The sequence below is a fragment of the Cotesia typhae genome, unplaced genomic scaffold (assembly GCF_013202065.1).
Source record: "Cotesia typhae breed Kobodo isofemale line unplaced genomic scaffold, CoteBio_Ctyphae contig_23, whole genome shotgun sequence".
NCBI lineage: Eukaryota > Metazoa > Arthropoda > Insecta > Hymenoptera > Braconidae > Cotesia > Cotesia typhae.
The window spans coordinates 3,707,838-3,726,441 of NW_027423729.1; the positions used below are offsets into that span (position 1 = coordinate 3,707,838).

The 18,604-nt window shown below is 29.8% G+C and overlaps 5 protein-coding genes across 12 annotated transcripts; 3 read left to right on the forward strand and 2 right to left on the reverse strand.

The window, feature by feature from the left end:
• The first annotated feature begins 905 nt into the window (after nucleotides 1-905).
• Rga (CCR4-NOT transcription complex subunit regena) lies at nucleotides 906-6,977 on the forward strand. 3 transcript variants are annotated; one of them, XM_074238936.1, is made up of 8 exons: nucleotides 906-1,577; nucleotides 3,029-3,377; nucleotides 3,630-3,856; nucleotides 3,912-4,172; nucleotides 4,270-4,531; nucleotides 4,683-4,790; nucleotides 4,899-5,124; nucleotides 6,774-6,977. In XM_074238936.1, exons 2-7 carry the CDS (start codon nucleotides 3,055-3,057, stop codon nucleotides 5,116-5,118), a joined length of 1,401 nt encoding a protein of 466 aa, XP_074095037.1. In that variant the 5' UTR covers nucleotides 906-1,577; nucleotides 3,029-3,054; the 3' UTR covers nucleotides 5,119-5,124; nucleotides 6,774-6,977. The 3 variants fall into 3 exon arrangements, with proteins under 3 accessions (XP_074095037.1, XP_074095036.1, XP_074095038.1); XM_074238935.1 differs by lacking the exon at nucleotides 6,774-6,977 and adding an exon at nucleotides 5,324-5,444 and having other exon boundaries at nucleotides 908-1,577; XM_074238937.1 differs by lacking the exon at nucleotides 6,774-6,977 and adding an exon at nucleotides 5,324-5,444 and having other exon boundaries at nucleotides 910-1,577; nucleotides 3,930-4,172.
• Nucleotides 5,449-8,194, reverse strand: LOC141524827 (malonyl-CoA decarboxylase, mitochondrial). 2 transcript variants are annotated; one of them, XM_074238933.1, is made up of 8 exons: nucleotides 7,952-8,194; nucleotides 7,732-7,872; nucleotides 7,509-7,649; nucleotides 7,021-7,173; nucleotides 6,664-6,951; nucleotides 6,455-6,590; nucleotides 5,882-6,094; nucleotides 5,449-5,796 (listed from the first exon to the last, which is right to left on the reverse strand). In XM_074238933.1, exons 1-8 carry the CDS (start codon nucleotides 8,192-8,194, stop codon nucleotides 5,573-5,575), a joined length of 1,539 nt encoding a protein of 512 aa, XP_074095034.1. In that variant the 3' UTR covers nucleotides 5,449-5,572. The 2 variants fall into 2 exon arrangements, with proteins under 2 accessions (XP_074095034.1, XP_074095035.1); XM_074238934.1 differs by lacking the exon at nucleotides 5,882-6,094.
• LOC141524826 (uncharacterized) lies at nucleotides 8,188-12,095 on the reverse strand. 4 transcript variants are annotated; one of them, XM_074238932.1, is made up of 9 exons: nucleotides 11,738-11,947; nucleotides 11,239-11,441; nucleotides 10,606-11,147; nucleotides 10,210-10,544; nucleotides 9,658-10,123; nucleotides 9,387-9,580; nucleotides 9,081-9,296; nucleotides 8,699-9,013; nucleotides 8,188-8,264 (listed from the first exon to the last, which is right to left on the reverse strand). In XM_074238932.1, the coding sequence occupies exons 1-9, from the start codon at nucleotides 11,803-11,805 to the stop codon at nucleotides 8,201-8,203; spliced, it is 2,403 nt and encodes an 800-aa protein (XP_074095033.1). In that variant the 5' UTR covers nucleotides 11,806-11,947; the 3' UTR covers nucleotides 8,188-8,200. The 4 variants fall into 4 exon arrangements, with proteins under 4 accessions (XP_074095033.1, XP_074095030.1, XP_074095032.1 ...); XM_074238929.1 differs by lacking the exon at nucleotides 8,188-8,264 and adding an exon at nucleotides 12,049-12,095 and having other exon boundaries at nucleotides 8,578-9,013; nucleotides 11,738-11,907; XM_074238931.1 differs by lacking the exon at nucleotides 8,188-8,264 and adding an exon at nucleotides 12,000-12,019 and having other exon boundaries at nucleotides 8,578-9,013; nucleotides 11,738-11,907.
• A 1,140-nt stretch (nucleotides 12,096-13,235) lies between these two features.
• Nucleotides 13,236-14,007, forward strand: LOC141524873 (mitochondrial inner membrane protease subunit 2). Its single transcript, XM_074239009.1, has 2 exons — nucleotides 13,236-13,386; nucleotides 13,479-14,007. Exon 2 carries the CDS (start codon nucleotides 13,492-13,494, stop codon nucleotides 14,005-14,007), a length of 516 nt encoding a protein of 171 aa, XP_074095110.1. The 5' UTR covers nucleotides 13,236-13,386; nucleotides 13,479-13,491.
• A 15-nt stretch (nucleotides 14,008-14,022) lies between these two features.
• Nucleotides 14,023-17,723, forward strand: LOC141524872 (KICSTOR complex protein ITFG2). 2 transcript variants are annotated; one of them, XR_012478765.1, is made up of 8 exons: nucleotides 14,023-14,169; nucleotides 14,322-14,526; nucleotides 14,657-14,931; nucleotides 14,999-15,696; nucleotides 15,784-16,018; nucleotides 16,135-16,324; nucleotides 16,524-16,635; nucleotides 17,370-17,723. XR_012478765.1 is itself a non-coding variant. In XM_074239008.1 (7 exons), the coding sequence occupies exons 1-6, from the start codon at nucleotides 14,023-14,025 to the stop codon at nucleotides 16,321-16,323; spliced, it is 1,749 nt and encodes a 582-aa protein (XP_074095109.1). In that variant the 3' UTR covers nucleotide 16,324; nucleotides 16,524-17,260. The 2 variants fall into 2 exon arrangements, 1 of the variants encoding a protein (XP_074095109.1); XM_074239008.1 differs by lacking the exon at nucleotides 17,370-17,723 and having other exon boundaries at nucleotides 16,524-17,260.
• The last annotated feature ends 881 nt before the right edge of the window (nucleotides 17,724-18,604 follow it).

The following is an 18,604-nucleotide window of genomic DNA, read 5'->3' on the forward strand; positions in this document are numbered from 1 at the left end:
TTTTTTCCAAGTTAAAAACAAACAATAAATGCAAAGTCATAAATCCAACTAGATTTATACAAATTGAGAGTAAACGATTCACAAATAAATCACAATTGTAAGAAATAAACAGAAGTTCAATTTGCCATTGAAATTATTAAATTGAACTATTTAAGTGTAAAATTTTTTTATATTTATATATATAGATGATTCATTAAATGTACTATTAGAATTACAATGCAGATTCGTTTGTTTTCCTAATCAAGCCAGTGTGTACATATGACAATACATGCAAGTAAGTGTTTTCTAATAAGTATATCTGTCTTTATGCTTAATGGCTTCATATTAATGTAGGTACTATACGTGTATGTACATATATACATAAATATGTGTGTATAGTCGTCCCACCAAAAGAACAAGAACTCTGGTTTGTTCGGGATTCTCTCCCTCTATCACGTAAATTGGTAGCACGACAGAATAATTTATCGTCGCGTGAATATAAAGGCGCTGTAATGTTATTCCGAGCATAATATTAAAAATTATTTAAAAATTTTATAATAATGCAATTATTAAAAAAAAAATTAATTAAAAAGTTTTACATATGAAAATTAATAAAAATTACAAGTGAAAATTTTTAGAAGCATTTTTTATTGTAAAAAAATTTTTTTTATTGAAAAATTGACTACAAAAAAAAAGAAAACAAAATTGTCATTTGTTAAAAACTTTAAAAATTGTAAGTAAAAAAAAACCTTACGTTAGTTTGTGTACAAACTAACTGTCAATAAGGTAAACTATTATATTGCCGACAGGCGCCACCAGAGTAGTGGTTGTCGAACGTAATTAATCGAATACCCCAATTGTAATTGTGTATAATATAATATATTTTTTACGAATGATATTTTTATAAAATTACTGAATTAACTGTTTATAATTAGTTGAAAAATACGTAATTCTTAACCTGTGTGATTCGTTTAGCTGCATACACAACAGGATATTTATGTTTAATTGATAAAATAATAAAAATACCTAAAAAATCTATACCTATACATAGATATAGAGATAGACATATATATTATACACCTCAAGAAGTCAGTATATATATGTAGATATTTTTGGTTGCTGATTTGGACGCATTTGTGAAAATTGCTAATATGGCAGAAAATTGTCAACTCTGATATTATGTTGTTTAAGTTTATGTGATTTATTATTTCTCATAATAGTTAACAGTATTATAATTGTTAAGTGGTGACTTATAATGATAAAATAATAAACAATATATATGTGATTGTGAAAACGTAAAAGTGTTTATTATTGAGTTGCGCGGTGAACAGTACCCGCGTAAAATTTATTCCTGTGTCGACACGTTTATTTCTTTGCTATTATATACATATATATTTAATGTGTATACATAGATCTACGTACACACATAAAATCTAAATACATCTGCGTTGTTGAAATCAACACAGAAAAAACTTAACACAGTGATTTTAAATTTAATAAATTATATTGCAATACACTTATATATCAGATGGTTTATTTATGATGAGTATGGTACTATTTTCGACACGTTAGATTGATAACTGGAATTAAATAAATAGGTAAAGACTCGATTTAGTAATAATAATAAATAAACGAGAGTCTTGGTGTGTTTATTATTACTATTATCATTATTATTATCATCATTAACTACTACTACAGCTACCACTAAAGATTATTTATAAGTTAAAACAACAGGAATTACCTATGTGTATACCTATAACCTTTGTTTGCAGTGTGATTGTCAGCGGTCCGAAGCGGGACGTCAGATTATTATTTTTTCTTAAATTAAAAAAAGCCCCGAGCGTTAATTGGACATCAACGTGGCATTTTTAATATTTTCATCTTAATTATTGTGTACAACCAGCTTTGTTTTTTTCAATCCCAAACGGACTGGGAGGTTATTATTATTTTTATATTTTATGGTGGTCTGTTTGCATTGCAAACAAAGGTTCTAGGTTGGAATGCCAAAGGGTTGCATGGAACGACTAATTAATTGTTTTTATTTTATTCCATCGAGTTTTTTTTTTTAAGTGTTGCATGCAGTGTTATTCTGGTATTAAATTATGTTTGTAACAAATGTAAACATCAGGGTAATTAGAAGTTTTTTTTTTTTTTTTTTTTTTTTTAATTAGACTTAGATTTTCACACTAGATACATACTTGAATATGCTTAAAGACATTTTAATTATTCAGCTGTCTTTAGTCTGATAAAAAAAAAGTTAGCAAATCTGTTCAGTCACTTCTGTCAACAAAAATATTTATGTTTTAATTATATTGTTATTTATTGTGATATAATTATAATTATAATTATTACTATAAATGATTTATCTCAGAAGCTGAGGATAGAAATTTTATTGTAAACGTAAGCCAGTTTTTTATTTTAATATTATTGGTGCTTTTATATATTTTTATTTCATAACTTAGGATGTTTGGACTGATTGTGATGCTTAAATTATTATAAATTAAATATTTTTTATAATTAGCAAAAGTTTTAGAAAAAAAATGCATGTAAGAATAATAAAAAATTCTTTAAATTTTAATTATTCACATAATTTGGTTTCTGAAGTAATTCACACAAAGCTTATTTAAGAATCAACTAATATTTCTTAAACTTAAAATTAATTCTATAAATATTACATCATTTTTATTTAGAAATTTGGCCATACTAACATAAGCTCATAAATATTTACATAAAATATACTAGCTTATTTTAAAGTCTTACTTTCTATTGAATTAAAAATAATTTTTATAAAGTTAGAAATTTTTCAAGCTTAAATTTTAATCAATTAATTTTAATATAATAAAATAATTTTGAGTCTCTGGTCCAAATCTCAAAAGTTTTCTAATTAATTATAATTATACTTAATAACTTAATCAATGATCTATAAATTTGCTGTAGCTCGTATTTAATGTAACAACTCGATGGGAGATATAAATCCAAGATAGTAATGATGATGATGATGTTAATGATGTCGGGGTTTTAAATAGCAACTATATTAATGTCCTCGTAGGTATTTATAAGTGGAGATAACAGGCTATGGCCAACCTGAACTTTGAGCAGCCACCAAGGAGTATAGCGACAGCGAGTCTTTCTTCACGAGGAGCTGGCGGAGGGGGCTTAAGCTCTTCCACCCTCGTGGGTCATGTCACACCTACCTCGGGCATGTTCTCAGGGTCTGCGAGTACCTCGAGTACGGCAAACTCGGCGATTGTCGGGGCCAGCATTTATCCAGGCGCCTCAGGCGCAGCGTCTCAGTCTGTTGGGCATCAACCTCAACAGCAACAGCTCTCTCCCATGGGCACCAGGGGACTGTTTGGCCAGAGAGCTTTTGCGGATAGACGAACTATGCCTTCTCTTGGGTCAGTTTATGGCCAACCTCTTATTGGTCCAACAATTGATAAAAATAATTATTTTATTTAATTACTACAACACACAACTATCCAGCGTATCTTCATTTTCAGGATCCACTTAGTCTGTTTTATCTCCAAAAAAAATCCTCACTGCTCACCTGCATGACATTTATTACACTTACTAATTTTATTATTAATTTATTTTATTTTATTAATTATTTAATGAAGAATAATTAATTAACCTGGCTGTTAATTTTACAGAAACTCTAATCCAATGGGTAGTATGGGAAGTTTTGGAATACCTCAGAGTCGGAGTTACGGATCTCAAGGTGCGATCAACAATTTTCATTCTGTGTTCGGGAGCGGAGGAGGCGGAGACACCAGCACCCCTCCACTGTTAGACCTTTCGGAGTTTCCCTCGTTGACGAATCGAGGCCAGGGTGACTCTATGCCCCAACCTAGCCCGATGCCGGGCAAACAAGCTTATGGTTCGTTTTATTTGTGATAAGATTCAGTAATTACATTGGCTAAACCATAACGTAGATCCTTATCTCGTTGCAGTTGGTATGGTGAAACAGCCGACGTCTGAAGCGAGCGAATTCACGATGAGCTCTGAAGACTTTCCTGCGTTACCTGGCACGCAAAGCAGGGAAGGTCCATCTCCTGGCGGAAGCGTCACGGGGGACAAAAATCTCTCGGTTGGTCTTGGTCCTGAAATCGGTCAAGATGTACTACAAAATAATAGAGCACCTGGTTCCGAAAAGTCACAAGCGTCGAAAAGAGGCATCCAAACATCATCTGATGGTATTTTTTATTTTAACATTTAATTAGCTTTTGGTATTTTTTATTTTGTAATTATTATTATTATTATTATTATTATTTTTTTTTTTTTTTTTTTAAGGAAAAGTAACGAATATACCAGCTAGTATGGTGAAAGATCAATTTGGAATGGTAGGATTGTTAACGTTTATCAGAGCAGCAGAAACGGATCCTAATTTGGTATCACTGGCACTCGGTCAAGACTTAACAGCACTAGGACTAAATCTAAATTCTCCTGAAAACCTTTACCAAAATTTCGGTGGACCCTGGGCGGAGACGTCATGTCGACCGCAGGATATTGACTTTCATGTCCCGCCAGAGTATCTCATAAATGCAGCTATAAGGTAATAAATTAATTTATTTAAAATAAATGGTTTTTTTTTTTTTTTTTTATAAACCGGAATTATCAAAAATAAAAGGAGTCATTTATTTAAACAAATCAAATATTTGTCACTCATATCAATTATACAATCTCATCTGTTTTGTTTATTCAAGAGATAAGTTGGCACCTGTAAAATTGAACCGGTACAAGGATGATCTCTTGTTTTATATGTTTTATACGAATGTTGGTGATGTGTTACAATTAGCTGCGGCGGCTGAATTGTAAGTACTAATTATAAAGCAACCAGCTTAACAAGTTTAGGCTTTTAATCATTGTCATTAATCTTGAATCATAAAATTAATTAATCGTGTGTGTTTGTAATTAAACAGGTATAGCAGAGAATGGCGGTATCATATGGAGGAGAAGGTTTGGATTACGCAAGCACCAGGTCTTGGATTGGTTGAAAAAACTTCGACGTATGAACGTGGTACTTATTATTATTTTGATGCGCAAAACTGGAGAAAAGTAGCCAAGGAATTCCATCTTGACTATACGAAGCTGGAGAGTAGACCTCATCTTCCTACGACCTTTCATCAAACCCAGCCTTGACTGCAGGTTAATTGACAACCATTAACAAAAATGCCTCTTAGATCGACGTTGTGCTAGATTAATATTATTTTTATTTTTTATTTCTTTTTTTTTTTTTTTTTCCGTATTTTCCGTATTTTTACTTATATTACGCTTGTTTAGTTCTGTTTATTTACAGTTTTATTATTGAGAAATAAATGAAAATGAAAGTTGATACTTGTTTCAGATTTCTCTGTGGATACTTGAGCTGAATATGAGCTGGGCGAATCCAGCAATTGTATAAATGAACAAATTTAATAATCTTTAATAAAAACATTAAATTCGAAGAGTAATAAATAAAAAAAAAAGACATTTCTTGCACGCCAACTTTTATATATTCCATTTTGCATTTAAATAATTCTATCATTTACTAGAAATTTATTATTTATTTTTTTTTTAGTAAAAAAAATTATTCAACATTTTTCTTTATTAACATTTATTTATTTCTTAATTTTTCTGCTTGTTCCACCAAGGCAATTACTCCCTCAGAGGCTTTTATTTTATTGCCCTCGATGTAATTGCGGCTATTATCTTCAGTCTCACTCAGAAAGTATCTGTAATTAACCATCAGTCCGCAGCTGTGCTCTGAGCCACGGGGTGACGGATCAGCCATCCAATTTATTCGCCACATCACAGCTCCGTTGCGAAGATGAAAGTTCGCTGTCAATTAATAATTAATTGCTTTATTATCATTATTACGTATTACTTATAACGCTATCACCATTTATTGATTATTAGTACCAACCGACAGCATCAAGAGCGTAATTACGTCGTTTCTCTCTGTATAAATACCACGCACAAGCTCTCATCAAGGGTTCTTTCAATTCACTAACAATGTATTTGTCATTCATCCACAGAGAATTATTAAATAATTTTCTCAACGCCAAGAAAATATCATCAGTACTTAAAATATTTTCTATATTTATTAATTCATCTTCGGTGAAGATTGCAGTGGAATCTAAAAAAAAAAAAAAAAAAAAAAAAAAAAAAAAAAAAAAAAAGAATTTTTTTGGTAAATATTTACAAGTGGGGTCTTCATTTTCATTTTCATTTTTTTGAACGAAATTTCTATTTGATTTTATTGATATATTTTTTTTTAAATCCGTAAAAAATGAACAATTAAAAAAAAAAGTTGATTATCACAATTTTAACAAATTTTTTTGAAAATTGAGACATTTAACTTTTTTTTTTTAATTGTTCGTTTTTTTATGTACTTAAAAAAAAAAATATATCAAAAAAAGATAAAATAGAAATTTTATCCAAAAACATGAAAGCCAAAATTTTTTCCAACTTTTGAAAATTTTTTAATTTAATTTACCTTGCTTAATATTATCGAGTAACCATAGCCTGAACTTTGGAATAGGTGATAAACTTGAAAGCTGATCAATCATTGGAAACTCACGTGTCACTTCCTTAGCAACTTCCTTGATCAAATAATTACCAAGCTCAATACCCTGAATTAAATTTATAAAATTAACATCCTGATTTATTTTTTATTTTTTTTAAACACCGTAAATTTATTTTTACCTTTAATCCTTTTTGAGTAGTAGCAATTGAGTAAAACACCGCAGCTTTTATGTGATTAATATTTTCATGTATTGCCAGAGCTGTAGTTTTTTCGACAATTCGTTTTTCAGCTTCTTCAATACCCCTAACAGTCTCTGGAATTACATCACAAAGAGCCGTGTGAAGGACTACCAAAGGCTCTCGAGGCATTGAAGGATGTGTAAATATATAACATCGACGATAAGGGCCCACCCGTCGTTTCAAGTCAATCCAATTCTTTATAGGATGTATCGCTTCATAATCTGAAATCTTTTTTAATAAAATTTATTTATTTACACACGACTATTTATTGCGTACGTTTGATTATATATACTTTACCTTCTGTAACATGTCGCAAGAACTCTGCCATGTTATCCGCTCCAAGTGTAAAAATCCAACGCTGAACCAAAGTAATAGTAAATCATGCAGAGTCAAATTTAATTGCTGCATTATCGCCGATTTTTCAACATCTGTAGACTCTGATAGTAATTCCTGAAAGTCTAGGGTTTTTTTAATATGCATGCATTTTTATAAATTTTTTTGGTAATTATTTACATGTGTGGTCAACTTACTGGGCCTTATTAATTTTTTTTTTAATTGTTCGTTTTTTTACGTACTTTTAATCAAGATATCTAAATTGTAAACTAAATTTTCAGTTAAATCATTAAAATCAAAAACCATGAAAGCTAAAATTTTTTTCAATTTTTAAAGGCAAAAAAAGCTATCGAAATTTTCATTTTTTCCTTTTACGAAATTTTTTTATGACCCAAAATGAGGTTGACCCCACTTGTAAATAATTACCATGTTTTTATATCATGATAAAGTACCAGAACGTCAGTCCGCAAATCAACGAGAAATTTAACTCCACCTTCCAATCTTCCCATTAGAACAAACAGCCAGTGATACCGAGGAGTAAGAGCTTTTTTTAATATATTTTCTCTTGTCAGTAATTTTTGATAATTTTCTTCCTGAAAAAAAATTATTTTTTTAATATGTAACCTATTTATAAGATTAAAAAAAATTTTTTAATTATTATGATGAAGAACTTACTTGGGTTGATGAAATTTTATCAGCAAGATTTTGAATATGTTTATGGTCAACTGCATATTTCAAAGCTAGTGCCCAGAAGAAATCCTGTTTGCTTTCTATTGACAAATTTTTATACAAGCAACACAATGTTTCTACTTTGTTCTGTAAAAAAAAAATTATTTAATTAAAGTATTATAGTACCTGTGTACAATTAAAATGTATAAATGTAAACATAAATTACTTCGATGATCCAATTACTGATATTAGTTTCTTTAAATTTGAAAATTTCATCAACAAGGTCTTCATTAATCGGAGCATGTAACGTATTTTTAGGCGGATTTAAATGTCTTGATGCCGAATCTGATAAAGTCGCTTTGATAATATGACGAGAATTATAATCTACGTGTAACAATAGTAATTTATTTAGGCGAAACACTATTGCACTTTGACAAATTATTTTTTTAAACATGTTTATTGCTGACATTTATTATCAGAAAAAAAAATTATTGTCATCATAAATGACCCATGTGTTTACATGGGTTAACTTACTGCAACTATTGATATAAAATAACAAGCGGTTAATTAACAGTAAATTTTGTTTTAATAAAATATAATTCTCTGAGTTTGTAAAAATTCACGATAAAAAAAATAATTCACTTAATTTAATGTAAAAGATTCAGACATAGACACTCGCAATTTTATTTTAATTAGAAAAAAAAACAAATCAACTCTAACAATTTAATAAATATAATTTTTGAATTATAAATTTTTAAAAAATTGGTTTTTTGAAAAAATTTAATTTTTTTAATTAGCATAAAATTGCTAGTGTCAAACAACTAGCCCAGTGTCAATAACTGGGTCTTTTTTAAATGATGTTTATTTTTGCATAATATTTTTTAATAAATCAAAATCAATCTGCTTTTTCATTAACTTGTTAAATCTTTTAGCAATAAAAGAATTTTTTTTAAACGCCTGCATATATTCATACCAAAAGATCGATTTTAACTCTGTGAATTTGAAGGAAAAATCACAACCTTCAACTTTTAAAGAATTATTGCAAGTCTTGATGAGAGGCTTGACAGATATTTTTTTCATAATAAGGAAAATCCTGAAGAAAAATCTCCTGTCTAATTTTTTTATGTCAAACATGTTGACCAGGAGCAGGAAGCACCTTTCTGCTGACATCTTGGCAGCGGCTCGAAGGGTTTCAATGATAATTTTTCTGGAGTTTATCCGCGGATCCAGGACAAATTTGTATATTTTCAGCATCCCCACGAATTTAGAAATTCGACGCATGAATAAGCTGAAAATATAATTAGATCGTTTATTTACAATAAATTTTACGGAAATAAATTAAACTATGAACTTACATCAATGGTTTATACGTAGTTTCTTTGTTCATTTTCAAGCTGTATCTTACCGAGACACCAAAGTAATCTGGTCTCGCCTCCATAGTCTTGATATTGTAGGAAAATCCGAGAAAACCAAACTCCACCTTATTAACTGAATCTAAATTTGATCGACTCTTCTCAACTTGGAAGTTACAATTATAACCCTGGATCCCAGTTTGAGTCATTTCCCAAAACCTGTTTGTATTAAATGACCAATGATAAATGAATCAATCGACTAAAAGATTAAAAAATAGGTAATAATTGTAATTGATACAGCCAACTTACTTCTCTGCCACTTCTTTGTTATCAGTCAAATATAGAAAATCATCAACGTAGCGATACAAACTTCCTAAATTCTTAAACTTTTTTAGCTCTTGAACCTCCATATTGTTGTAATAAATTTCGCTTAGTACAGCAGACAGCGATAAACCCTGGCCAATTCCTTGTTTTAATTTAAAATAATTACTCCTCAGTCGAACCTGCAGAAATAATGACATTAAAGTTAACTTGACCTTTTTTTTATTTTTTTTTTTTTATCATTTAAATGACTACTTGCCATTTTGTTTAAAACTTCATCCTTGATAAATTGTTTAATCTCTTCTCTACTGACAGACATGGTAGGTTTATATGACAAATTTAGAGGGCAGTACAGAGAACCTAAAGGTAGTAAGGGTGGAAAATAATCAAGACCTAGACATTCACACTCCACAAAATCTGTCAATATCTCTTTTGTTGGCCTTAGCAGTGCAATCCATTTACTTGTCAATACTTCTGGTAAATTATCGTCTATTAATTTTTCTACAATTTCCAGCAGTTTATCTTGAATTATCGAACCATAAGCATCCTTAATATCGCAGCAGACAAAGTAAAGAGGTTTATTGCCATTAACTTTGCGAAAATCACATATTTCTTCCCAAATTCTTTGAGTAATGGGTGATTTTTGAGGTGGGTTGGTAGAAAAATACAATCGTTTCAAAATATTATGAAATCTTTTACATTTTTTCTTTTGGATTTCATCAGTTCTATAAAGTAGTAAAATAAAAATAATTATATTATTGAATAAATAAAAAAACTGTCTATTAATTCTATCACAGAAAATAGATATCACCTTTTCACTAGCACTGGACGCAACCCAGACTTTTTAGCGTAGAATCTCAGTTTAGGAATTAGTGACCCATCTATTGTTTTCGCTTCATAGTTTGGTATCGGCTCATAGACATTTTCACGTATTTTCTTGAGCATATACTGATAAATTGTTCCTCTTTTAATCCAGCCATGGACGATAATTTTTTCGTAATTTGCTGCTTGAGGCTTTTCACAATATAAATACGAGTAAATTATGTGCCAAATAAATTTGTCGAAAAACCAATTTAAAACTTGAGCCAACAGGTACATTTTATTGGATTTAAGAGACACTTTATCCAGCCACGTTATTGAATCGATCTAAAATAAGTGATATATTTATAATAATCGTAATAATATGAATATATTCTCAATTACCTACGTTCATACTTAGGAGCAATCTTTCGAGAGTAAAATCTTCGTTTCCTGATTCCAAGTACTGTCTAATTGTTCGTTTTATTTTGGCATTATTTCTTCTGTTTCCAAAAAGCTGATTAGGTACAACTTGATATAATATTTTAGAGAAGAACTCATAAATTTGTTTTTGAGATAGCTGCCCTTCAAGAAGATTTTTATCTTGAGAAAATTTGTCCAAAAAAATATTATACCGGAACTGTTTACTTTTATTTGCAAACATGTGCATAATCGATGATAAATGTAAATAACAGCTGTGATACTCGGGTGATTTCGTTTTTAATATATTTAAGTAACCTCGAACATCTTTCAAATACAACGTAGCTGCTTTGTGCTCGCGACATTTCACCTTATTTAAATTTTGCGTGATAATTTTTCTAGTTTTCAAATTTATTGCAAACTCTGATATAGACCGAGGATGTGAAACTTTTGCCTTGCTGGTACTTGGAACAGATGCTTGGCCTCGTTGAGATTCTCCACTTCTAAAGTCTATCGAACGCCTGACACCAGCTTAAAACAAAAAATTATCCTCTCCTTACTCAAATTATAATAAATAAATTTCGCTAAATGGAATTAGAAGATTTTATTTTTCAAGACTTACCATAAAGATGTAAATTGTCTGCTTGATCATCATCATGGTTTTTAGGGACGTAAAGTTTAGTTTTATTTTTTTTTCTGACTTTGTCCTTTTCTGTATTTACTGAGCGTAATTTAAAGTTCCACTCATCTCTCGAGAAATTTTCCGCCAAAGGATAAGATCCAAATTTATTTTCTTTTAAAACGACTTTTTTTGTAACCAAAAAACTGTGATGAAAAAATTTATCAGTGGTTTTATTAAATTTTTATTCTAATGATGAAAAATGATGCAAATTAAGTTAGTCGACATCTAAAATTTTTAGAATTATTTTTTATTGAAAAAATGATTAGAAAAAAATTAAAAAAAATTTTCAATTGTAAAAAACTTGAAGAACAATGCTTGAAATTTTTCAAAAATATTTTTTAATTTTAATTTAATAATTAAAAGAAAATCAAAAAGTTGAAAACGTCGGCTTACTTTAGTATTATTATTATAATTTTATAAAATAAAAATATTTGCTTACTTGACCACATCAGGACCATGCCGTTTTTCAATCTCAACAAAATTTGAATTTTCTGAAGTGTCATTCATTTTTTGTTATTTAATCAAAAGATTAATTACAATCCTTTTATCAATTCTTTCATATGTTTAGTTTTTTATTTACTCCACCGGCCGGTTGATTTATGACATCAGCTGATTATGAACAGAATAATTTCGTTAGAATTTTAGTTAAGAAAAGATTAATAAATATAATTAACACAAATTATGATTATTAAAATTTTTACATCATTTATTAGCAATCGTATAATAATATGAATTTCAATAATTGCTTACTATTTTAATCAAAAAGTAAATAATAAGATGAATAACGGTAAGATTTCCATTTTTTTCTCTAAAAGAATTCTTAAGTTCTTAATAATGGCTTCTGGCGCTTCTATCTTTTTCTTATAAAATAAGAAATTCAAATTGCGCGCTTTTATTTTAGCGAATAAGAATCGAAATTTGTATTCTTTCGATAGATCGATTTATATCGAAAATTTTGCGACTAACTAACTTCACTTCGATTTTAAAATTTTTTTCTACGACAAATTTTGTAATAATTTTCTCAAATTTCAATCAATTCTCGGGTTTTTGTTTTTATTTATAAATAATTATTATATATAAATTAAATTAATTATACATAAAGCATGAAAAAAAGCAACATGCATTTTTTAAAATTAAATTTTTCGCTCGGTAGCTAAAAGATAGTTTGACGGTTAGCAAATAACTTCCTTTGTTCTAGCAGATTCTTCGCACTCTCCGAAGAGCTCAGACGTGTAACTGTTGCATCGTCATCCAATCATGTTATTTTTTAATGTTTTTATTAATTATTTCCTTAAATTCATTATTATATCCTTAAATAAAGTAACTAACAATCGAAGTACGTCATAATTACGTTAAATTAACAAAATAATTGTCAGTACAAATACACTTTTAGCTCGCGCCAAAAAGCCGGGAAAGTTCCATGTTGAAATAGGAAGTATTAAAAAAATTAAATTATTTATTAACAAGTGTTCAAATAATAGTTGTTTCATTAAAATTTTTTTTCTAATAATTGAGTGTATAGTAATTAGTGATACTTGTGGTAATTAGTGTGTGATTAGTGTGTGAATTTGACAGGCGCCATTTGCTGCAGTTAATTTTTGAAGTCTTCCGCTGAGGTAATTATTGCTATTATTTTTTTTAATGATATTAATTTTTTATCATGTTTCACTTTCTAATTATTTATTTAATTATTTCAGAATTATCAGTAAGGTGCAAACGCCATCTGGATGGTTCTCGGCGTGGTGAGAAATGCATGAAATTATTTATTATTTATTTGTCTTCTTTTAGTTTGATTTCTTCATTTTTTTACAATTTTTAACACGAAATAATTTTTTTATACCAAATTTTTATATTTTTTATCGAAGCGTTAAACTAAAATTCTCAGAATTACAAGTAACGCTATCTCTTGAAATTTTCATAAACTTCAACATCAATTTCTCTTTCACTAAAAAATATTTCAATATTACCTCGTAGGTTACAAAACAAAATATTTTTTATTTATAAAAATTTTGTGTTTATAAATAATTATTTTTTAATAAGTGTGTGTGTGTTTTTTTTTTATTTGTGATATTTAATTATTTAACTCTAGTAAGTACAAAATTATTTATCTCCATTATTGTTGTAAAAAATAATTTTTTATACATTTAAAAATAAATAATTAACGAAAAATAACTTTTCAGACTAAACGAATAGATGGGCCTATCACCCATCGTGCGTAACATCCTAATAGGAATTCCAATCGGAGTGACGTTTGTCTACAACGTCGGGACTATCGCACGTGTTGATGGAGTCTCTATGCAGCCAACGTTGAACCCTGACTCAAAAACAACTGACTACGTATTCTTAAGCCGCTGGAAGATCCGTAATAACGATTTCAATCGCGGTGACATTATATCTTTTGTGTCACCCAAGCATCCCGACCAGACGTTGATAAAGCGCGTGATAGGTCTGGAAGGTGATGAAATTAATACAATTGAATACAAGCTTCCGTACGTGAGAGTACCAAAAGGTCATTGCTGGGTTGAAGGTGATCATACGGGCTATAGTGTTGATTCGAACACATTTGGTCCCATTTCTTTGGCTTTGGTAACTGCTCGAGCGAGCTGCATCGTCTGGCCACCTAGTAGGTGGCAGATGCTCACTCCAGATTTGCCAAAACACCGTATTCCTGCAAAGCTAGTGGATCATCACCAAGTAATCAGTAATTAAATACATAATTGAGCGATGAGGGCTGTTAATTTTGTTCAGAGACTGCAGTGGGATATCAATGGCAGTGTTCTGACTCATGGAATTGTCATTGGTGACGTTGATAATGATGGAGACAATGAACTGGTCGTTGGTACTTCAGAAGGAGAGCTCTACATTTTTAAAGTAATTTTAGATATTATTTTTTTTTTTTTTTTTTTTTTTTTTTTTATCATCTATATTATTAAGAGAATTTATTTTTAGTTCACAAGTCACCTAGGGACTGCAACTTTGCTAGTTGTTATTATTGTTTTAAAATATAAAATTTTATTTTACAGGGAACGGAAGTCTGGCATAAAACAACTGGATTAGGATTGATATCTTGCGTCGCTATAGGTGATATTTTTAATTATGGACGAAATGCATTGGTTGTAGTATGTGGCGATGGTTGGGTTCACATTTATTACAGTCCACGGTCAGTTAATCCCAGTACAAATGCAACTTATTCACAAGTTATTAATAAAGAGTTTTTAGATAAAATGGGTGAGTAATAAATAATAAAAAAATAAAAAATGCAATTCTTAAAAAATAATTTTTTGGAAAAAATTTTTCTTTTAAATAAAATTAAAAAATTATCAAGTAATTGCTAACTTTAATATCATTTATTTTTTAGGTGGAATTAATTTTGACTACTTTTCAAGTTCCGCAGAGTCGGATCAACTGTCTAGTAAAATGGAGTGTGTACATTTACAGAGAATTCCTACAAATACAAAATTTATTCTGATCGCAGATGTAGACCATGATGGTGCTAATGAAATGATTCTAGGATTAACAGATCGTGTTGTTAGGTCTTACAGATGGTCTAGTAACGCTGATTTAGGTACTGGTAAACTTATTGGATTAAATAAATGGGAGTGTGCTAATCAAATTGGCACTGTAACACTCCAGGTAATTTTTTTTTACTTAAAATTGTTTTAATTTATATTTTTATATTAAAAATTTTTTTAATTTTCAGCATATGAGTGATGACACTCCGACATTACTAGTAGCTCAGCCAGGAGGTACATTTATGCGTATAAAATGCAACCGAGATGACTGTGAATTAAGAGATGATGATTCCAAGAACGAAGCAGCTGCGAGTTGCGTTGACTATCAAACCCTGGGAATCTCTAGGATGCGAAATCCGAATATTTCGACTGCCATTATAGGAAACTTGGAACCTGGCACCACAAAATATCTAGTTTCCGATGAATCACCACCAAAATTCGTGCCAAAAGACACGAGTGTTAAGCATACTTTTGAAAGTTCAACGAAAGAGAAGAAGAAATTCAAAACAGGATCCCTTGAATTCAAACGCAACTACTCGCAGCTAGACACTCGGAAGCGAAGCTTAGACGAAAGTGCAGGCAAAAAAGATATCATTCGCGAGCCCACAAGAGTTGACGAAGGAAGTTCTGATGTTGATCAAGTCGATGGCAATGTACTTGGTGGGAACATTATCCTAGGAGACTTTGAAAGCAATCCGCCTAAAAAATCCATCTTACCAACGTATGATGATTTCTCTCATACCAAACTCAGTTCTGATGAATCGACGCAAGAAGACGTCGATGTTAATGTTAAATCAAATGATAAAGTTATTATTAATAGCAAACCCTATGCACTAGCCACTCTCGATGGTACAATTATGCTTGTTAAGGATGAAATTATTTTATGGTAATTAATCAATGTCTTAATTTATATAAAATTATTTCCTGTGTGTGTTTCTAAACCATTAATTTGTATTTTTATTTTTAATTGCAGGGCGATGCAAGTAGATCATTTGATATTCGCGTTATCGCGATTAGACGTAACGGGCGATGGTTCTGATAAAATAGTAGTGTGTGCTTGGGACGGACACACTTATTTCCTTGATCAGGAGTGCAATTCCGTACGGTTTCAATTTGAAGAACCCGTGAGAGCTTTCTGCGCTGGAAATTACAGTTTGAATGCCGGCACATCAACACCCAGCCTTGTTTACGCAACTTTTACTAATAAGGTAAAAAAAAAAAAATTTAATAATTGCTCAACTCTTGATTTAATAATTAAAATAAATTCTAATTTATTTTTTTTTTTTTTTTTTTTTTATATTATTACATTGAATCTTTTTTACAGATTTTTTTGTATTACGACGTAATGCTTCCAAGTATGCTTGCCAAAGGCCTAGATCCGTTGGAGACTCTGTCACCGGAACAAAAAAAAATTATAGACAATTTATTCGGTGAATGCTCAGACTCTGAGAGAGACAAAAAGATGCAGCAACTCACTGAGTACTTATTATACGGAATGAAGGTTGACGAGTAAGGTCTGGTGTCAAATGTCTAGATGACGGTGTAAATTTAAAATAATATATATATATAAATATATATATATATATATATATATATATATATATATATATATATATATATATATATATATATATATATATTGAAGTTTTATACATAAAAGAAGACTATAAATAAATAAAAATATATTAAGAAATATTGTTTATTATTATAAAGGTTGCTGAAGAAAAATGTGAATGAAAAAGGTAAAAATTGTGGTAGATTAGAAAGATCTATTCCCGGGTGACAAAAGAAAAACAAGATCTATAGGCAGGATTTAAAAAATGAGGTAAAAGAAACGTTTATACAAATGATTGCGGGTGGAAGAAACCGGATTTAACGGATTATACGTTCATAATGTTACCCTCGAGTACTAACTCTTTCTTATCGTGATATTCGTTCTTCATCGTCACAAATATAAGACATAAGTCGTATTTGTTTTGTTCATATTTCCGGGCTACCTTTGTTATTAAGTTAAAGTCATTCACCGAACACAGTACTAAATTTTAAAACTATTTATTTGTTTGTTTTATTTTTATTTTTTATTTTATTATAATTTTTTATCGAAAAAAAAAAAAAAATGGTAATAATTCAGGATTTATTTTTAATAAAATTTAGTTTTTTAAATCCGGAAATGAGTGAGAGCATGTGTGATATACATCGAACTTATGTTGACGTCTGTCACTTATCTAAATGGACAGTCGTAACTAAATGAGGGACAAAAGAGTCCATTAGAATTTGATGATGGTGTCAAATTGACTAGATTATTTATCTAATCCTTGAATCTAAAATTAAATCCACAATCATTTGCATTTATAATTACGTTTAAGTCATTGTAATTTCATCATTGATATATCATTAATCATCACCTTGTGATTAACTAGTTGCAAAAAGAATAAACAAGTATACTTATACTTAATCTAGTTTTTATTTAATTACATATAATGTCAAAAAATTTTAATCTAGTTTATTACTTTGATTTAATATTTAATGTTTTTTTTTTTTTTTTTTTTTATGTTTTAGATTTATTTAAATTTATCTCTATTTAAATATGACAAAGTTATTATGAAATAAAAAGAATAAACGAGTAAGTCGCGAAGTGACACCGACCAAAAATAAATAAAATGATAGAATATAAAAATATTATATTGTATAGACAAGAATAAAATATATAAAAAAAAAATTTTAAAACGAAAAAGAAGAGTATAATCTTAACTGAAGAAAGACGTATGTTATAAAGGATCCCCTGTCGACCGCATTCCACGAGCCATTTTATTTTATTGGCCCGATACGAAGGGTGTCAAATGTAACACGACAACGGGCCCACCTACCTAATATATTACTCAGTGGGCCAGATACCGGAGATCCACTTTGGACACCTAAACACAGGACTTGAATTTTGTATCAAGAATTTTAAAATAAAAAATAAAAAAATATAAATATACATTATATTTTCAGATACCCGTGAAAAAAGATACGGATTTTTATAAAAGGACACTACCAATACCTACTTTATACTCTATATACCTAGTACAGCTCTTTCGAGTATTGTAAACTTGACATGACATATTTTTGACAGATTCTGTCTGATTTGGTGTCGAGTGACAGGTCTAAGCGGCTGGAAGCACCTAACGTTTTTCTCGCGGTTGACGTCACGCGATCACAATCACGCAGGGTGTTTTAAAATGAAAACAAGATAAGAACTATGGTATTTCTAAAATTTCATTCACTAAAATTTTAAATTAAAAAAATTATCATTGTAAATTATAATAATAATAATAATAATAATAATAAAAATTATTATTATTGTTATTTAGCATTGTTATTCAATATGATGACAAGTAAATGACGGTATACATGATGTCCCATTGTTGTGTGGACTATACTCGTGTACCTCGCAATTCTTTCTGTTTGGAAACGTGTCCAGATCATTCCATAGAGACTGGAGATGTTGCCAGGGGCGTTTCCATTCATTTGTCAGATTTTTTATTATATTCCCACTTATTCTTGGTGGATGGTCTCAATTCGTGCACAACACACATCTTATTCTGTCCTGGGTCTAAAGCTCCAGCCCAGAGCAACATAGATCCTTACTTACATTTATTATATGCCCATGTGTATGCATTATAGGGCCCAATACCGAATAATAGCTGTCGCTGAAGGCAAGTCAGTTTGTTGACGACTTGAGAACATCCGTAAGAAATATAAATATATATCTATGCTGAAATATGATATTTAATTCAATTTATATCTAACAA

Coding starts and splice junctions, on each gene's coding strand:
- Rga (XM_074238936.1), top strand. CDS start 3,055: ATGGCCAACCTGAACTTTGAGCAGCCACCAAGGAGTATAGCGACAGCG. Junction 3,378..3,629: donor CGAACTATGCCTTCTCTTGG/GTCAGTTTATGG, acceptor TTAATTTTACAG/AAACTCTAATCCAATGGGTA. Junction 3,857..3,911: donor GCCGGGCAAACAAGCTTATG/GTTCGTTTTATT, acceptor ACCATAACGTAG/ATCCTTATCTCGTTGCAGTT.
- LOC141524827 (XM_074238933.1), bottom strand. CDS start 8,194: ATGTCAGCAATAAACATGTTTAAAAAAATAATTTGTCAAAGTGCAATA. Junction 7,873..7,951: donor TCAGTAATTGGATCATCGAA/GTAATTTATGTT, acceptor TTTTTTTTACAG/AACAAAGTAGAAACATTGTG. Junction 7,650..7,731: donor ATAAAATTTCATCAACCCAA/GTAAGTTCTTCA, acceptor ATTTTTTTTCAG/GAAGAAAATTATCAAAAATT.
- LOC141524826 (XM_074238929.1), bottom strand. CDS start 11,805: ATGAATGACACTTCAGAAAATTCAAATTTTGTTGAGATTGAAAAACGG. Junction 9,581..9,657: donor ATGAAGTTTTAAACAAAATG/GCAAGTAGTCAT, acceptor TTATTTCTGCAG/GTTCGACTGAGGAGTAATTA. Junction 9,014..9,080: donor ACTACGTATAAACCATTGAT/GTAAGTTCATAG, acceptor TTATATTTTCAG/CTTATTCATGCGTCGAATTT.
- LOC141524873 (XM_074239009.1), top strand. CDS start 13,492: ATGGGCCTATCACCCATCGTGCGTAACATCCTAATAGGAATTCCAATC.
- LOC141524872 (XM_074239008.1), top strand. CDS start 14,023: ATGAGGGCTGTTAATTTTGTTCAGAGACTGCAGTGGGATATCAATGGC. Junction 14,170..14,321: donor GAGAGCTCTACATTTTTAAA/GTAATTTTAGAT, acceptor TTTATTTTACAG/GGAACGGAAGTCTGGCATAA. Junction 14,932..14,998: donor TTGGCACTGTAACACTCCAG/GTAATTTTTTTT, acceptor TTTAATTTTCAG/CATATGAGTGATGACACTCC.